Raw genomic sequence first — 20015 nt, forward strand, 5'->3', positions numbered from 1 at the left:
CTGCAAGCCCCTGCCATTGTAATTTGTGGGAAAATGTGATGGAAACTGTACGTGGCAACATTTCTAGCAGTTTACTACTGATACACATTGGCATTATAATAATAGCAAAAATCAGACTCAAATGTGTATGTGTAACTTCCCTACCTTCATGAGATCTGTCTCTGAATTCATGTAGTTTGCAAATTGCCACACCAAGCCGTAAGCACTACTTCCATGACTGAAAGGTGTCAACAAAAAGAGGACATTAGTGAAATTCAATGAAGAAAATTGATAATGTACTGGAAAAGATGTATTCAACTGGCAGCTAATGTCATTGCAAGGAGGAATATAACAAGAATGATTTCTCAAAATAAAATAATTAATGTAACAGGACTGTCAATAATATGCGAAAGTAAACATTTATTGGAATTTTAGGAAGCTTAAAATTTCTAGAAATTGCTAATATTTCAGTGATGAAATGCTACAAGTGTTCTGTTACCACTAAATATTGCAAGGGAAACTATACAATAACACTTCATGGGATCTGACATCTGACAGGAACAAACAAACTTCACCCAAATTTCTGTCAGCAGCAACCAAATATTGTACTGATGATACTAAATTTAGAAATCAAAGTGAGGATTCACTTCATGGAAACTCACCTGTCCTTGAGTGCATTCCAGTTATTCATAGTGAAGTCAAGAGCTAGGGAATATCCAACTGGAGAGTTGTTAAGAACACTTCCAATGACACTGTTGGCTTCATTCTTTGACAAAGCGTAATCCATGTACCTTGAAAGTATACACAAGAAAGTCAGATAAGCTACAAATAGAAACTTATGAGGGGGATTGTACATATTGCTCATCCTACAGTCAGCTGCTACTGTATTTTAATGGAACGTAAATTAAAAATTATACAACTACACGCTTTTCAAACTAGTACTCCTTCAATGGATAAAAAACTGCGTTGTAAACAGTAAAGGCAAAACTAGCTACTCTGGCAAATTTTTTTCCCCTCATTTTCCACTAACTAACAAGACAAACATACTGACCTATATGCATGATATGTTTACAATTTTTTTTGAAAAGCTTGCCATGCCAAACAAGGATCATAGAACCATCAGATCATCACACCAATATATTCTCACGATATCAGAAACATAGTGACTGCTGAAATGTTTATGTGACAACCTAACATTGTGCTTTTCCCTTTTAACACCAGATTGGCTGGATGTTAGGGGAACAATTAATTCAAAATGCGAACTCACATTTTCTTCTATTACAATAGTTTGGGTCATTGTTGCAATACGTTCACAAAAAATAAACAATACGCAATACTAAGATGAAGAAGTCTTGGACATCAAAAATTGTAAATCTCATGGGATAATTGCATGCAAAGTTATCACTGTGCACTGGAAACTGGTGCCCAATGTTACTATGTTAACAATGTCAGGGGCATTTAAAAGTAATGTGTGCCACCGCCTACAATAGTGGATGTCAATACATGTAGGTGCAAAAGATATGGATTGTACCTTTGCTTGATATCAAGATACACATAAGTTGGAAAAACAGACTAATGTCGTTTTTACAATACTAAATAAGGAGACACAAAATCAAAAACTGTGCACAATAACTTAATATTTCAGCACAGCAAGTAACACAAAATACTGCATCAAAGTTTACCTTTCAATGATCCATGGTTCTTTGCTACACGCTAGAGCAGATCGCAGACGACTTCTTTCACCAGATGGGACGTCTCCATTGTCATAGAGGCTCCATGCTTTCTCCCATACACTTTCAGAAGAGTGTTTAATAGCTGTGCAAAACACGCTGTCCCTCACATTGACATGGATTGACCTGATTGGGAAAAGCAAAACATTATATCATGAAAATCTATTGTCTAATATAAAATGCAAACACCGCAGAGTAAGTAACTCCTGAATTGAATATACAATGTATCATAAGAACACATGCGCTTTTCAATTTTTGTCATGAATTTAAACTAAGTTTGCTTTTGTTACTCACGTGGTGTCTTCAGGATTATCCAACCACTTCTCAAATTGTGTTCTTGCTTGGGAAACACAGTCTTGATGTCCGTAGTAACAAGCTGTTTGTATAGCATCAATTTGTCTGTAACTATAAAAACACCAAATCAGAAATGTTAATGACAAGGTATGGCACATTTTGTCTTTCTAGCTGTTAGTTGCTGACTAAAAGTGTTTGCTATTCTAGTTTTGGGCATCAGGATAAGAGACAGTCCTGTCAAAACAGGTCACTACATTCAAAATACTCCGCCCGTAAGTGTTATCATGTTTCTATTTGGTTATGCAATGATATTGAGGAGTTCACATATCCACATTTGCATTGTTATCATTTCACCAAGAGATCACGTGACAGACAACTTGCATGTACCGGTACATACCTGATTAAAAAAAGAGTTTCCCCTGTTTCATAAACATTCTGAGATTTTTCACTGAACTTTGCGTTAAATGCAAAGCTTTAGTTATCACTTTGGTAGTGTATCTGGGTATTCACTGTGAAGACCATACAAGGTCTTTTGCTGATTTCAAAACACAGAATTTTTTTAATAAGCCTCATTGTAAAAAATACTTAGCTTTCATAAAACAAAATATGAAAAATGATAGAAAAATTGCTAACACAAAGTTCAAATCGGCCTGATACAAAATGTTTAAAAGCCAGCAAATTTCAAAGGGAAATATTGCCTGGTCACCACACGATACTCAGGAACATTTTTGTGAGGTCAAAGTTTCAAATTTCCACTCATCACAACATTGTGTACACAATGACAATAAAATATATCAACTGGTGTCACCAAAATATCATAGCTATTATAATATAAAATCAGTATTTTCCATGGGATCATGTTTGGAAGAAACTTCCTCTTGTTCTAAAGCGTGAATTATAAGTATAATGTCATAGATGAGATGATAAATGTCTGTGTTCTTGACTGTAATACTCAAATTATTTGTACTCACTAAGCTAACTGTTCGTCATGCTTGAAATTCCAGTACTTAGCCCAGTAGTTGTTGTTGACCAGTACCCGCATGTGATTCTGCAAACAAGAAACGTTTAATTAAAAATAATTGCTGGATACATATAGGTGTCATTTTTAAATGAGGGGGCTGCATTGTGAAAATCCTGTTCAGTTGACACATCTCTTGATAACTCACTTGCAATATTTTATCTTATTTTGGTGGATTTTTTCTCGTGATTTTTTTTGTATGAGGAATATTTCATAAGCACATTCAATGGTCACAAATAAAAACAAACAATAAGAATGATATGGCACCCTACCTGCACAATAATATAATAAATGCCTTTTTTTAAAAGACTCGCATACCTCTAAGTAACCATATGCTGCAGTTCTCTTCAGCATATCTCTGGTGTATCCATGTCTCAGTATTGCTGTGTACCAAGGCAAGTAGTCCGTCTCCTTGGACAGATACTCTAGCAGTTTGATGGAGTAGACCTGATCCATTTGGTGGGCATGGGCAATGGAGAAGGCATCGTCCAAAAGTTGAGCTCTTGTTCTAATGGGAATGCTCTGGAATGAGAATATTGTGAGAAACTGATGTCACACTGAGTGCTCATACTGTCATCTCAGTGATGTCACATATCGATGATTTGGGACACCATAGGAGCTTGGGCACCATAACTTGGCATAAGATAAGAAGCAGTGTGAACGGTCAAAGGTGAAAGGTCAGTTAGACTGGGTATCATAATCTCTTGCTGGATTCACACAAAAAGGTGCAGGGTTGTGTTTGCTCTCTGCATACAGAGGATTAAGGCTAATCAGGCCTTGTGTTCATAATACACAAGATTTGGGTCTGTGTTTTTGTATCTACTACATAATTGTATAAATGCCTGTTTCAGTCAAAAAGTGCACATTGAATGCTGACAACATACAACTGCTCAGAGTTTACTTTTGATTTAAAGTCATACAGAAAATTTAGACCTTCAAAGAGATGAGTCTACCAGCAAAGCAATGCTATGGGTATACTAGCTCAATGTAACCAAAGGAGGTTCTTTTCTATGCTTACATGTGACCTAAAAGTCTGTTCTGTCTTTCACAGTCATGATTTTTCACCATCACCAATAGTCTTAGTTGATTATCAACTAATTCCTTTCACTTTTCAGGTTTTTAGCACAGTGACCACATAAACCATGGCATTTCCCTGTTGTTTTGGTAAATGTTGTTATGAAGGCTGATGTGTAAATGCAGTTTCCGACATTGCTGTTGTATATTTTTCTGGATGTAACCATCACATAATGGTCAGACCCTGTACACCAGCCCAAATTTAGGCAAGGGTAGTACATTGTACTTGTGGGCCATTGTAACATGATATTTTATCCCTTTGAGTGCTGTAATTTTTCCAACGAATATTTTTTGTGCATCTGTTTTCCAATTTTATAAATTTTCACGTAAATTTTTTATACTTTTGGACCAAACGGATATGACTTATATTGGGTACAGTTTTTGATCTAACTTTTGGGGGAAACCTGAAAAAAAAATTTCTGCAACAGAAACAAAAAATGTCTGCGTTATATTTTATAAAGCTGACAAAGATTGACTTTGGCTCCTCAAAGGGTTAATGCCCCTGTTGGACTATGGCATTGCAGCAGTGGTGTAAAGGTGCCTGTTTGAAAAAGGCATCTCATGCAAATGTAAATCCACACTTGAGCAATGAAAGATAGACTTGTAGCTCTATTGCTTGAGGCAGGGGACAGTCCCTAGCAGGTGTGGGAGTGCTCTGGTACTGTATGACTGATACTCCAGTCCAGGTTTTTGTAACTTGCAAACGTGAGATAGAAGTTAAAGCTATTGTAAGCTATCTATACAGCAGAGCAAAGAATTGTAGCATGATTTGAACATCCAACTCTGGCTAAACAACATGATGACAGTCAGATTAAATACAGATAAACTAACTTTCTAAGCTTTGTTCAGTCAGGAAAGTGTTTCCATTTTTGTTTCTCGTTTTATAAAAGTCGCTAATTTCCAACTTGAATAACTTACAGCATGATCATCTTCCTTGAGGAATTTTGCCACTTTGTCCCAGTTTTTATCTTCATACTTGACGCGGAAGAATCCATTCTGATCAATATTCACAAGGTACCAATCATCATCAGAGACGGGACTTGACAATGTGAAATCAGCTGCAAGTAATGAACCAACAATGGGGTCAGTAACAAGTTGCTATGTGTCATTCTACAGTGAATGTAAATTTATTTACTACTTCAATCATAATTTTGAAGTAGACTGTCATGCAGTAACAGGGTTGCAGAGTAACTGCAAGTCTGTGGCTGTCATTCATATAGGTATTGGTGAGTGACAATTATCAATATTTAGTCTTTTTTCCAATATGTAATGAGAAGCCTAGACACCGTGATACTGTTTCCCGTCAAACAAGATTGTATTTTTGAATAGACTGACACATACATTTACAGTCAGTGTTCAGTGAGCCAACATGCTATATTTTATAAAGCTGACAAAAACTGACTTTGGCTTAGTATTCAAAAGATAAATTCTGCTGCCAATTTGCTAGAAAGGGAGTTTTATCAGTTCGTGTTCTCTCTTAATTTAGAGATGTATTATGCGCACTCGCAGTAACGTTTTGACCCGTTGACCCTTTGTTGCGCGTGCGTAGAGCAGGAAGTTGATCGTACCTAAATGTCAGAGGTCAGAGCTAGCTCCGATCGCGCGGATCGCGCTGAGTTTTCTGCCTGACTGTCTACACCGTGTGTACTCCGTCGGAAGCTTCTGCTGTATACAGTAAACTTGCCGAATCAGGTCCACAGTTACAAAAGATCAGCAATCAACGGCAAATATACCTTTTTACAGTGATCCCATGATAAATTTGTGGAACCAGCGCTTCATTTTATCTTTCCTGGGAGCACGATGCAAGGCCTGCGTGGCAGGGCTGTGTGTGTTACCGGCGTTGAGGCCACATAACGCCGGTACCCTGCGACGCAGAGCCCCGCTGCCCGGACTTGTATTTCATGTTTGCATGCACGGCAGTTGTATTTCTTTTGGTGTTAAACTTCGCCATTGTACCGTCGACTGTTTGTCCCTCCCTGCCTTGTCGTTGTTGATCATTTCGAATATATTGCCATGGGGCTGTGTATGGCGTATAATTATAAATATGATGCTGCATGGAGGTAGAAACTTCTTCCGCCATCGCCACGGTGAACGTACGTTGATGCTCCGATGGACGACTGCACTCTAGTCTGCAGAGGTACGTCAAAGGTGATCGTCAAAAACATAAGCTTCCGCAATGACCCTCGGGGGCTAGGCTTCCATAACTGACGTAGGTTTCTAAAACTATATTTAATTTCCCTTCCCCTCAGTCTTTTGCTACACGCCAACGACGCCAAAGGAGTCTCGCCATAAAGAGGTTGAGAGGATCCGGACTAATGGAAGGAAACCAATTGAAGAGGAATTTTAGTCTGGCGTACGACACCAGGATGATAAAATTTACCAAAATAAAATTTGCTTCATGTGCATTATAACGTTTGTCTAGTCAAACTTCTTATAGGCTGATTTTCAGGTTGTTTTGATTTTGCTCTTGTTTTTGGGAAAACTATTTCCTCCAAAAACCTAGTTTGAGGGTTTTCTTTCGGTTTTGTTCTTATTTTTTTATCATCACTATATTTTTTGCACAGTGCAATGAAAGCATTTGTTCTTAGGTTAATATCAAAGACACATGTCAGCAGCATATCACTCATAGTTACTCAACAGGACTGTCCATGCAGCTCTACAAAGTACTACAAAAACAAGACAGAGAAACATTCATTTACTGCAAGAGTATTTATTTGAAAATTATAATACTTATATTGTTATACATGTTCATGGTGTTGTGAAATATAATAAAGATACTGCAATATGACTTAGTAGTGTCTTTTTAGTGTCTTTTTTAATTCAGATCCTCAGTCATGAAAAGCAATACAGAATTACTGGAATAACAATACTGACTAAATTCAAGGTATCTCTTGTAGAAATACCCAAACTGCAGACCTTTAAGATGCATCACCAAATTGACTAATCACAGGGCCAGGTTACTTACCCATATGACCCCATACATATATCATCTCAAAGACAAAAACTTATTATAAATGCTTGGCAACCCTAACATCAAAATTCTTTGACTCTCTAGAACACAATTGTACTCACTATCTGATACATGCAACATTTATTTTAAAATGGGATCAAAATCATAAATATTCATAATGGTGTATTTCCCCTCTTATCACTTAACATCGAATGGAAGTTTGAACCCATCTAAAGTGCGGTACGTACCCACTGACTTTATTCAATTCGTATACTGCCACTTGACGTAGCCGGCCCTGCGTACAACGCTGTATGTTCCTGGCGTTACACGGATGGGAGGCCGTATAGCGCCGGGAACACACACCATCGTACGCAGGGCTACCACTTGACGCAGCTGAACACTGGGATGAAACTGTGGACAATTGAAGGCTGTATTTTTTCACTAAAAGAATTCCTTCGCAGGCTGTTCTATAAGTTGCCGTGCACAAGACCGTTATATATTCTTGGTACGTTTACAAAGCTAAAACGTCGGAATTTCCCAAAATAGAAGTAGGCCGCTATGCATGTAAGGAAATGTAGAGTGTCCCCCAATGTCCCCCAAGGCGCAACGGCCATAAAATGCTGGCCTTTGTGTCCACCAATTGTTCATCGACAGTGTTGTTCACGTGGGATGAAAATATCGGCCAGAAAAGACACTGTACGATGGATTTGAATATAGCTGAATGAAATCATGGATATTCTGACAGAAACAACATGGCGGAAACCCTGAGAGGACCGCTGAAAGTATTGCATAAAATCTACCGGAAATCCGAACTTTCCACCCTCGCTGGTAGCCATGAAGTTAACTGAAAGTCCAAACTGTTTCTACTTCCAAGCTTGACCCGAATATGTCTCTCCATCGCCTTTACACAAGAGCCGAAAGCACCCGGTGCGGGACGCGTGCCCTGAGAAAAATCCATTTTCGTGTTGAACGGGTCGCTTATGCAAATGTAAATCTGCGCATGCGCAATGCTCCAAAATACATCTCTAAATTAAGAGAGAACACGAACTGATTATAAACTAACTTGTCAGTAGAGATGTGGTTGTCTCCTTGTACCATGTGCATAATATATGAAAATAGTTAATGAACTAGTTACTACATGTAGCTTTGGAAGTGGTGACTGCCAATAAAATATGTGAAAAATATCCACTGTGTGTATTGGAATATAATCACCAGTTACATTTTACATTCACCGAAACCAAAATCAACAACTACTAGGAATAGTGATATCACTCTGATCTGTTGCTACACTGTTAAAAGTTGTTAACCATACCATAGCATCCTTTTAGTTAAAAAAAATCATTTCTAATTCTTGAAACATTTTAGTATAGAGATCATGAGTTCCATTCTGTCATGGACTCAGTAATGATCTAAGACTCAGTTCTATGACCTGAACATCCTTTCCTGAAAGCATACATGTACGGTGTCCTACCTGGACCAACATCCATCCACAGCTCATGTGGGTAAGTGAAGTTCATTTCAACCTGATCTGTGTGGGTCAGCGGTACAAACCATTTGTAACTGCAATGAACAGAGTAACATTAGAACTATTGGATTGGAAAAGTAACAGTGGCATTTATGATGGAAGCACAGCTTTCAGACGGATACTTTTCTCTTTGTATTTCAACTTCACAAGCTTTTGAAAAATATTTAAAGGTACATGTATATTGAACAGTGACTTTAGAGAAACATAAACAGTCGATGTTTGCAAGTCAAAATTTTCTATGAATTGAACTCTCCATACAGAGGGACACAGGGAACTTTCAAATATTTTCATATAATAATCAGGAATAAAATCAGAAAGTCATCATGTGAAATTTGGACATAGAGACAACAATATTTGAAATTATAAATGGCTGCCACTCTCTATGCCAATGGTGTGGGAAAATATGATTTCCCTTACGAAACTATCATTTTCATAAAAATAACATCATTAATATAATGTTAATTTTTGTAACAGTTTCAAAATAACTCCACACTATAGTAGTTGTAGACTATCAAAAATTTTCAGACAAATTAGACCATTAAGGCTTGTAAAGTTGGAGTTCTGAAATCTGTCCCCAGGAGCATGCCACCTGTTAAACTTTATTGCAAATTCAGCCAGAGTATGGAAGGTGATAACTACAAAGTCAGACTTACCCCAGGTCATCATATTTGTCATTGGGCTCCTCATTAGGATCCATAATAAATCGTTTCTGTTCAGCATGCACTTTATCAGCAGATCTCGTCAAAGTGATTATTGGATAACCCATTTGTATGGTCCATGTATCCATCACCATGGCAACATTTGTATCTTTGTATCCTTTATCAGCCTATGGAGAAACATAAAAAAACTTAAAAGACATTGTGAAGGAAATAAATCAAATTCCTTGCATTCTGATTTATTAGGTATTGGGTAGTCTTTGTGTTGTTTACATTTCAACAAAACACTAAATTCACACATGAAGCATTTTTGGCATTCCACAGTACACTCCCATTTCGGGTTTCCCTGGAATTTACTTATGCTTACTTCGTATTTCCATTCTCTTGTAACTGTCTAATCACTAACACAAATGCTTCTCTCTCTATTTCACGATGCTGACAATGTTCATTAACTGCACACAGTCATGTTCATAAGTAAAAAAAATACCAGTGCAATTATTTGAAGAGCTGCAGAAAACAGCAGAAAAACTACGAAAAGATGATTTAATCTAAGATACCTTCAAAACATTTTAATAAACAATGATATTGTAAGAAAAAATATTTATGAATGATCTGAAAATAAATAAAGTAAGCTTTATTTCTCAATGCAACAGCATAAACTAACAGGGGCAAATTTTACCTCAGTAAGTTCATCAAATAGTTGTTTTGATAGAGTGTTGGAAAACTGGTACTTGTTCAGATAATTTTGAAGTCCAGTTCTGAAAGTGCTCTCTCCAAGGAAAGTTTGCATCATCCTGTTCAAAGCGCACCCCTGGAGGAAAGATGAAACACACATACAAGTGATACAATGCAAAATACAAATTTGGTGAGAATTTCTTTTACACTTATTACAGGGTCTATCAGAAAAAGAATGGTGTATTTACTCATTTAATTTTCTTTTTATGTAAGAACTACACAGATAGCATGAGTGCTTGCACTACATAACTGATGGAAAATACCTAGGAAGAAGAATGTATTCAGTGTGTTCACATCTAGCCAGTGCTGAGACAAAATGCCTATCTCTTTATCTATTTTGGTTGGCTATATTCTCCAATCAAAGTTTTTAACCATGAAGCACATACAGCATCCATGAGCTCGACCAGTATTTCCCTGCTGCCTATAGATGACAATATTCTATCTCATATGCAGACAATATTCTACCATAGACCTTAAAACGGAGGTCTATGTCCGTTTTTAAGGTCTATGCCTATATGAAGGAAATTTTCTACCTTATGATGAAGACAAATTCTTCCCTATATGAAGGCAATTTTCTACCCTATGTGAAGACAATATTCTACCCTACATAAAGGCAATACTCTACACTATATGAAGAAAATATTCTTCTCTATATGAAGGCAATATTCTACCCTACATAAAGGCAATATTCTACCCTACATGAAGGCAATATTCTACCCTACATGAAGGCAATATTCTACCCTACATTAAGGCAATATTCTACCCGATATGAAGGCAATATTCTACCCGATATGAAGGCAATATTTTACCCTACATAAAGCAATATTCCACCCTTCATGAAGGCAATATTCTACCCTAAATGAAGGCAATATTCTACCTACATAAAAGCAATATTCCACCCTAATATGAAGGCAATATTCTACCCGATATGAAGGCAATATTCCACCTTATGAAGGCAATATTCTACCTTACATGAAGGTAATATTTTACCAATATGAAAAGAATTTGAACATCTAGTGTATTACAATAATATTAACAATAACGCATGTTATTGTACTTTCTGTTCAAACTGTAGGACAACACATATATCTACTAATCTACCTCCTAAATTAATCACTCATCAACTCCAGGTTAAAGACTTTGGAACACAAATTCATCCTCGTAACCACTCTAGAACTAAACCCTATTGTAATGTGTACACAAACCTGAAATAGTACTTACCCTTGGATATGCTATGGTGTCAAAATTATCCATGATTTCATCCGGCCATCCAATGGGATTTATTTGAGGATGAGATGACCATGAATCATCATAGTCTAGTGCTCTGTAGACATCATATCGTTGGTGTAACTGATCAAACTATTCATATCAAAAGACAGTAAAATTATAATGGTAAATTGGATTTTATTGACTTAATAAGGAAACCTTTGATTCCTGGTGCTGAGACGTGCCTATTGTCAAACAAACACAGAAAAGTTTAAGTAACTACCTTTGATCATTTTGTTTGTACAGAATGACTTTTTTTAATTTATCGTATTACTTTTGCAATATAATTTTCTATGTTTTCAGACAAAATATGATAACCTAAATACAGACTTGCATACGCTAAAACTTTAAAATATTAAAGTTCAGAAGAATCTTCAAACATAAACTGATCCTTCTGTGACATGATCCTCTTTAAGTTGCTGAATAAATGCTGAAATATTAAAGCTTCCTGTTTTACCAATGTTGTTTCTCTTGATTTTTCAAAATAACAATAAATGGAAGAAGGAAAACTTCATTCAAATCAACTGTGTGGTCCATGATAATGATATGTTGTGGATTTTTGAAAAAGAATAGCCTTCAGTCACTATACATAAATCGTCCTACTGGATTATCAATACTTCTATCTTACCGCATCCCATGTAGGCTCAACTGCCTCCAATGCTGGGAATTCTAAGTAACTGGCAAAGCCTTCATTCAACCACACATGACTCCACCAAGCCATGGTTACTAAATTTCCAAACCACTGTAAGATAGAAATAAATAAATATCAATAACTTTAGTTTCAATTGGCAGATCAAAGATTTTACATGTATATCATTTTTTTTCACAGAAACCCTGGGTAAAAGTTATCATAAATTCTATTGAGCTTATAATATGAAGGTGAAACATATTTACAGACAAACACACTGCACTATTATTATTAGTTCTGTGTAGGTGTCACCATATCATTTGAGGGCGCTGTTTCATTGAATACCTTACTGCAAACCCTCACCTAGTCTCGTTTACCAGACCTCGTCGCTTCGCCCTGCAAAGTGCGCCGCAGGCGGTAGGACATGGCGAGTCGCGGAGCGACGAGCTTCGAGTCGCGAAGCGACGAGGGTCTGGTGACTACCACTGCATTCCACTGTGATGACGCATCAGGACAGGCGGAGAACCAAATTTAAATATGACCCTTGACCTACTTGAATATTCAATCCAAAAACCAAGACAAATGCATGCCATAGTCAACATCGAGCTCGTCGCAAATGTCCGGGGCAAATGTACTCTGTAGACAGTGACCATGCTAAAACTCCCGTGAAAATATACGGAGAGCATGTGAAGACAACAGCCAACAGACTTCCCGTACCCAGTTGGCAAGTTTACGAAGACGTCTTCCCCCCCCCCCCCCCCCCCCCCCCCCCGGGTAGAAAAGCTGCAATTGCTTCAATTTGCTCGTCTTTCAGGCATTCTATGGCTAATTATTCTTTGCCACAATCGATTGCTTTCCTAAGTTCGGCTGTCAGCCCCATTTTCGCCAGTTGAATTTACGCACGTCCGCGTACTGTGAATGCCCAGTGCGTCGTTTGGGGAATCCGAGGGAATCCTTTTATGTATGTCATATCATTGCGTAGTCGAGCTTATTGACGTTGTCAGTCGTAGAAGTTCCTCATAGTTGTTGGTAGATATTTTTACAAGCCCCTCCTTCTATTGAATATGCATCAAAGTTTGCCTGTTGTCGTGGTTGTCGATTGAGCCATATGATTGGTGGGTATAAATATCTTGGAATGCGGAAGTCAGTAGTCTCCAGACCCCGTCGCCCAGCCAGTGGAAAAATGACTTCATGTTCCTACCGCCAGCGGCGCACTTTGCACTGGCGAAGCGACGAGGTCTGGAAGCGAGACTAACCCTCACCTAACCCCCATCCTACCACTAAACTTAATCAGTAAACATGGAGAAATCTTGATTCATCTCTTAGCCGATCAATGAACATAGCCTCATGTAAATAAATAAAATTGACCAAATAATGAAACTCAGCAAAGTAACAAAAATGTTACTTTGTATCAAACTCCAAGTATATCCTACCATGTGTGCTAGTTCATGGGCTACAATTGAAGCAACTGTGTACTTTCTGTATGGAGTATCAACTTCTGGGTCATAAAGGAGGGCCGTTTCCCTGTACAAGATAAGACCCCAGTTCTCCATGGCACCAAAGTAGAAATTGGGTATGGCAACCATGTCTGAAATCAAACAGAACAATCAAAATATTTTCATCAGGTGTTTAAACAGAAAATGTGCTTACATTTCCTGACTCAATGTTGCAATGCAGTGGTGAGGTCAAAAAACTTACTTATCACTTTGCCTGAAAACAACACACACTGTCAGGGTATCATAATTGAACCTAAAAGATGACTGTGCTTGTGTTCAAATCAAAGAAAATCCAAAAAGGGGTCACCATGAATTGTCTGAAAATTGCCAACCAAAGTTTACTAAAAACATGCGTTCACCTTTGACCCTTTCACCATCATGTTTAAGCCCAAAGTCTATTGTTATCTACAATGCATGAGGACCAGTTTACATGGAATTACCATGAACAGGTTATGTTGTGATAAGTCACCTGTGACAACTAACAAGTAGTATAAATACTCTCACAATGATATCCAGTGCTTGAAGTGAGGATATTTCCATGTGAATTATTACACATCGTTTTATCAATACTTCAAATTATTAACACAGACTGACTGCTGCATTGAGCATGGAATACAGTTTATTACCTACCTTGTTTCGGCAGTTTATATTCAATGTCAAAGTAATCTTCAAAGAATGTCAGGGTATCACTTCCAGAATGGAGTGAGTAGTTCAGTGCTGGTACCACATCTTTACGAGACCACACTCGCATCTGTGGAAGAGACATAACATTTTTTACCACTGTCTATGATATGACTTGAATCTCATTGAATAGAAGCAAAGGTACGAAGAGTATTTGCAATGAGAACATTTGAGACAAGTAATTCTTCCAAAAATAGTTGTTCTAAATATTTTGGCAAATTTCAGCATCTTTCAAGGTAGAATGTGATTATAACTATTATGACTGAATAAATTTAGCATTTTTACTTTCAACAGCAAATAAATTTTATGTACACTGTTTCTACAGCTTGTAAATTCTGATGTTTTTTGAATTTAAATGAGCACAGATTCCTTACCAGTGTACCATGGGGTGTCGTCATTTCAAGGCTACCAAAATCTGCAATAACCATGGCAACCAAGTATGTTGACATGTCAACGGACGTTGTTTCAAATTCAGTTGTGTCCCAGTCCCCATCCGAAGTTGTTTTCTTTACTGGCATGTTACAAAGGGCAACTCTACTGTTCCTGTGGACTATGGTCATTGCAAACTTGGCCTTCATGGTTGGCTCATCAAAGCAAGGGAAAGCCTTCCTGGCAGCTGTTGGTGCAAACTGTGTTGCAGCTAAATTTCTGGAGAATTATAAAAGACACACAGTAACTCACCCTACAATTTGAATCAGCAACAGGTCTGTATGCTACGCTGTTATCAGAAGCTCCTGTATCTTTTTATCATTGTCAATTTAAGTTGATAGTACTCTCTCTTTCATAATCTACTTCTTTACTCCAAAGCACTTTGAGATGTACAGTTTACAAAGTAAGACTTATTACCTCAGCCCAATACATGTGTAGACTGCATTTTTATTGTTGACATGTAAATTCTCCTCTGTCAACAACAACAGTATGCTATATCCACAAGCTGAATAGAGGGTGTTTAAACATGCTTTGGGGAGTACCTGTACTACAAAAACATGCTGTTGATATACAAACGAAATAGTGAAAAACTTCTCAAAAGTTACAGCTACTGGTCTTTCAAGCTGAATTATTTGGCACTTCTTCAAAAAGTACAGCACAAGGTACATAAATATCAGTTTTCACCTTCAAATGTTCCTGTTTCACAGCTAGCAATCAAATAATGCTTTGCATGTAATTTTTGATAACTGGACAGCTTTTGGCACCAAAACACCAACTCACCGTTGTTGATTGTCTCCCTCTGTATAGTTACTGAGATAAAAACCAAGGAAGTCAGGATGGTGAAGGGTTCCTGTGAATGAACCAATGGTAACGACATACTCCTCCTTCTGCCTCAGGCCACTGCCAGACAGGTGGATTTGATAAAACTCGTATTTCTCCACTCGATCAGTGCTACTTATTGGTATGGCTTGCAATGGGCTATTCTTGTGAGCGACAGTGATTGTATCAGCATCAATCATAAGGGTCTTGTGAGCATGAAGGACAATGACCTTTGTTTCTTTCTCAGCAGTGAAGGTGATTGCAACATCACCATCAAAACTGAATCTCTTCTCTCCATCTTCCTCGTCCAAGTATGGTCTTATGGTGACAGTATAGAGTGATGGTTTCAGTGCATCTGGAAGATATCCATCAAATGGCTCCCTGTCTTCAGCAGGCTCATCAGGATCTTTTGTCGCAGTGATCAGTTGGTTGTACACCTGGTCGTAGTTTCGTGTCATCCAATTGATGTTTGTTTTGACTTTGTCCACTGCCATGTAATACATTCTGGCTGCAGAGCCTGGCATGTCATGATACTGCTTACCAAACGCTTCAAGCTGCAAGACGGCAAAGACAAATTCTAAAATACAGCACACAATTTCACTATTTTCAGAGACAAAAGCTTCACAGTATTAATTTAAACACAATCCCTCCACCAAAAGTGATTTAATATCCATGTCAATACATACTTCTTTTTGCTAGTTTCTGTTTACAATACCAAAGAAGTTGGTTCTTCACAACAGTGTGAAGAAACACATGGTTAAGACCAATTGAGTCACAGTTCATGGCCAGTATTTCCACAGCCATAGTGTAGTATGCAAGTATTTTACCCAATCTTGAAAAATTTTAGCCATTTTCCGTTGCTTTTAAAATGGCTACAAAGACATGTTGTAAAACTTCAATGAATGCTGGTCTGATTTATCACTAATAAAGATGTCCCTGTTTATTTTCACTCAGGTTCCACTTTGATGAAATTTACTTTTGAAAATAATTGGACAGTAAATTAATTACATCTGTCTCTCTCAAGATAATTTGACCAGAAATTGAGTAGCTAACCACATTTGAATGACAAACTAGTTTCTTCAAAGTCTCAGCCCTTAATTAAGCAATGTTGCGTATACTGGCAAATACTACTACAACTAAGGCAATTCAGCAAACTTTCAATGGTACTTTATAGTTCACTATAAGAAGCACAAGATACATTACAGTCGTTTTTACAATCTTTCCATCATTCCAAACGTGAGCAGCATCATACCGGTACTACACAGACCATTCAGGCATGGAGGTAGTAGAGACCTCCATGATTCAGGTGTTGAAGTGATAACTTGTACTAAATCCCAACAGCACACTCTTGTTTTTATGGGAGACATGATTTTCAAGAATATGCTCATCAATGTGAAATGAGCAACCAAAATTGTTATTCTCGTTGTATATGATAATGGTTGATTCTCGGTAACGTAAGTTTGGGACTATTCATTTTAACAAAGTCAGATTCAGAATTCCCAAATCTGTACTGTTTGTGAAAGTTTCCCAGTTTATACTGTGAACAATGTGTCTTTTGTTTTCGATCTCAAGACAAGGCTAAGTGTTGACTTTTATGCGAAGGATTATTTCCTGACAGAGCAGACGTCGTTGACAATGGATCCTTTACAAGTTCGATTAGCTATTGAAAGTCACAACACAATAGGGAGGGATTTTAGTGTACAAATATTAAGATTGAGGGATGGAAACGTGTGCCTTTTATTTCATAGAGAGACTATAAAACTGACCTTCATTAAGTCCGCCTCGGTGTTCATATAGTCAGCAAACATCCAAACGATCTCGTAAGCTTCATCTCCGTGCCTTTATTTGAGCAGAACAATTTCAGATTAGAAACACAATGTAGCTCAAACTCGTTCTGTATACCGTGCACGCGACATGACAGTGGTATGCCATTCACACTTCATACTCGCTTCAACCATTTAGCTTTTCGCACCATGGACCCTGGTGTTTACAACTCCCGCTGGTAATGTACAAACCTTCATATGTAAAACACAAGCACACGGCACAACAACTCTTCCCAACCCGGTACACTTCATCAGGTATAAAACATCATAGAATAGAATTTGGAGGAGACGAAATGAAGCAGACGATAGTTTTTGGATACACTGCGAAGTACTCACTCTTTGTGAATATCTTCCCAACGATTTGTTGTGAATTCCCACGCAAGAGTGTAACCAATCGGGGAGTTTTTAAGAACATTCTCGATGACGGTTTTCGTTTCCTTCTTGTCCAAGGCGTATTCCATATATCTGAAAAACGGAAGAGAAAATGATTTGCATCGATACAGTCTGCAAACGCCGCCATGGTCAAATTCATGTCGACCCCTTAAGCTGCTGCAAAAAAGTGACCAAAGTTTGAATTCGAGGCTTCCGAAGACACCGACGTGACGTCACAGTTTCACAAACGCCGTTTGCATCTGATCTGTCCGCATTTTCCTACATTTTCAATGTTAAACTGAGCTTGAGAAAAACATTTGTTGAGGATGTGTCCGTGATTGCTTCGGGTAAACCAAATATTGGTTTATTTATTTTATTTATTAGCCGTGTTCACAATAATGACATTGGCTCAGAAAGAAAGAGAAGGGGAAGAAAATGTATAACACTGAAAAGTTTACAGATTCACTTCATTCACATTAGCTCAAAAGTAATTAAACTTTCTGACTGAAAATCTGTAACAATTCATTCATGTATTTTGCAACAACATGAACAATGCAACTGTCAGTACATGACAAAAAGTACTTAAATATTGCTTTGTGTGTAAGCTTAGCCTACTTCTACATTTTTTTCGCCGTCGTCCGCGCATGTAGGCCTATGTCTCCCTCAGGGACTGGGACTGGGAGATGATGTACGCCAGCTTTGTCTTCTCTCTTGACTTCGCTTCAAACTTTTAAGTTAAGACCACTTGGCTTACTATTTTAAGTTTGAAACCAGGGATAAATATGAGACCAACACCGGCCCGGCGAGGAATTAGACAAGGGTGAGCTACATTGGTATAAACTAAATCCATGATTGAGACCACAGTTTGCCACCAAATAGGCCCCCAAGCTTACACTTAAAGAGTTCTAAAAAGTAAGATCTTTCAGTAATTTTTTTCATGACAGATCGATTACTTGCCCATGAATTGAAATAATTGCATGTTGCTTTATATAAGCATATGCGCAAAAAGCGATATTTTTGTTCCCAATTGGATGTCTCCACAGGAACTGCTATCACTACCATCCACAATTCTACCAAGTATCAGCATGTCGTTTTGATACATTGTGCCGCTACTTAATTTGTTCAATTTATATGTGAAACCAATAACAGGTAAAGTTTAGGACTGGTGTTTTTGGTCTCTCAACTTTTTTGGTAGGGACATCGACCCCCCTTTAGTGTGAAGAGTGCTCCCCTTAGTGGTTTGGAACAGTTGAAGATGTAGCCTAGAGATGTTAGACTGCATTACATGTAACAATACATTACATTACATACATTACATGCATTAGGCTACATGTAAGATTTAGTTGTGTATGGGTACGGTGCTCCGCCATCTCCGACCCTAAACAGAGAGGAGGATTAGTGCTAGCAGACCCATACACGACTAAATCATTCAGTATATAGAGGTGTGTATACAAGTCGCCGGTCTTTTTCAAGGCCCGATTATTTTCCGTATGTTTGTTTCGCAAACCATGGAGGAGGAATGACCATGTGGGCCTAGTAGTAAAGACCACAGAAACTAGCCTGTCGCTATCGTCCACAGTACTATCGTCCGCGGTACACATGAGGGCTATGCGTGGCAGATTTCAATCAAATAGGGTCTCGACATGCTTTCTTGTACGATGTTTTGCCTCGGTACAGAACCACAAAGCGTTTCTAACCCCCTGTACCTTGACACCGTCGAATTTTGAGCGGCCTTTCACCGAAAACCTACCTTCCGACTGTCCACTGTTCGTTGCTGCAGGCTAAAGCTGCTTGAAGACGATTCCTGTCGTCTGATGCCAGAGTACTGTTGTCATAGAGATTAAACGCAGCCTCCCAAACGCTTCCACCAGTATTCTTTATTGCCGTGCAAAAGACTGTGTTTTTGATGTCCTCGTTGATTTGCCTGTCAAGAAGACAAGGACAGTGTCACCCGTTTCATAATCCCCATATATATATATATATATATATATATATATATATATATATATATATATATATATATATATATATATATATATATATATATATATATATATATATAATCCCATGGTATTTTTCTCTGTTTGACGTCATCGTATACGAGTGTTTTTCGCGGAGCCGTACAACTTCGAGCCGTTTAGTTTCTTTCAGTTGTCCAAAAGACCAGTGACTCAACGCTACTAAATGTCAGCAAGATGCGATTATTAGCAATGTATGTGGAGGGCTGATGGTTTATGGGATACCAAGCAAATTCATTAGTTGGAAAGTAGTAGTGAACTTTGGAGATTAAGAAATTTAAACTTACGAAGTTTCTGGACGGTCAAGCCATCGATTAAACAGTGTAACGGAATAGTCAATGCAATCTTGATGTCCATAGTAACAGGCAGTGTTGATGGCATCTATTTGTTTGTAGCTAAAAATGACAAGATCAATGTATTTGATTATTTAAACGCCGGCCTACTTCACTTCGTTAACAAACAACATGGCTTGTATCAGATTCGGAGACGAGCATTTTATATATCCCTTTTCAATTCGAGAGG

General features: G+C 37.9%; 1 protein-coding gene across 3 annotated transcripts in view; it reads right to left on the reverse strand.

Annotated features, from left to right (window-relative positions):
- The window catches only part of LOC139135351 (uncharacterized), a 121101-nt gene that overhangs the window by 77169 nt on the left and 23917 nt on the right, over positions 1-20015 (reverse strand). For all 3 annotated transcript variants that reach the window (XM_070702702.1, XM_070702700.1, XM_070702701.1), the window contains exons 13-27: positions 19781-19888; positions 19226-19399; positions 17440-17568; positions 17047-17119; positions 15242-15834; positions 14407-14680; positions 13982-14102; positions 13289-13443; positions 11856-11969; positions 11183-11320; positions 9906-10037; positions 9224-9396; positions 8517-8605; positions 5014-5153; positions 3340-3543 (exon numbers count right to left, since the gene is read on the reverse strand). In XM_070702702.1, the coding sequence (XP_070558803.1) occupies positions 3340-3543; positions 5014-5153; positions 8517-8605; positions 9224-9396; positions 9906-10037; positions 11183-11320; positions 11856-11969; positions 13289-13443; positions 13982-14102; positions 14407-14680; positions 15242-15834; positions 17047-17119; positions 17440-17568; positions 19226-19399; positions 19781-19888 (2617 nt within the window). The remainder of the gene's footprint in view (positions 1-3339; positions 3544-5013; positions 5154-8516; positions 8606-9223; positions 9397-9905; positions 10038-11182; positions 11321-11855; positions 11970-13288; positions 13444-13981; positions 14103-14406; positions 14681-15241; positions 15835-17046; positions 17120-17439; positions 17569-19225; positions 19400-19780; positions 19889-20015) is intronic.

The sequence above is a fragment of the Ptychodera flava genome, chromosome 6 (genome assembly GCF_041260155.1).
Source record: "Ptychodera flava strain L36383 chromosome 6, AS_Pfla_20210202, whole genome shotgun sequence".
In the NCBI taxonomy this organism is placed as follows: Eukaryota; Metazoa; Hemichordata; class Enteropneusta; family Ptychoderidae; genus Ptychodera; species Ptychodera flava.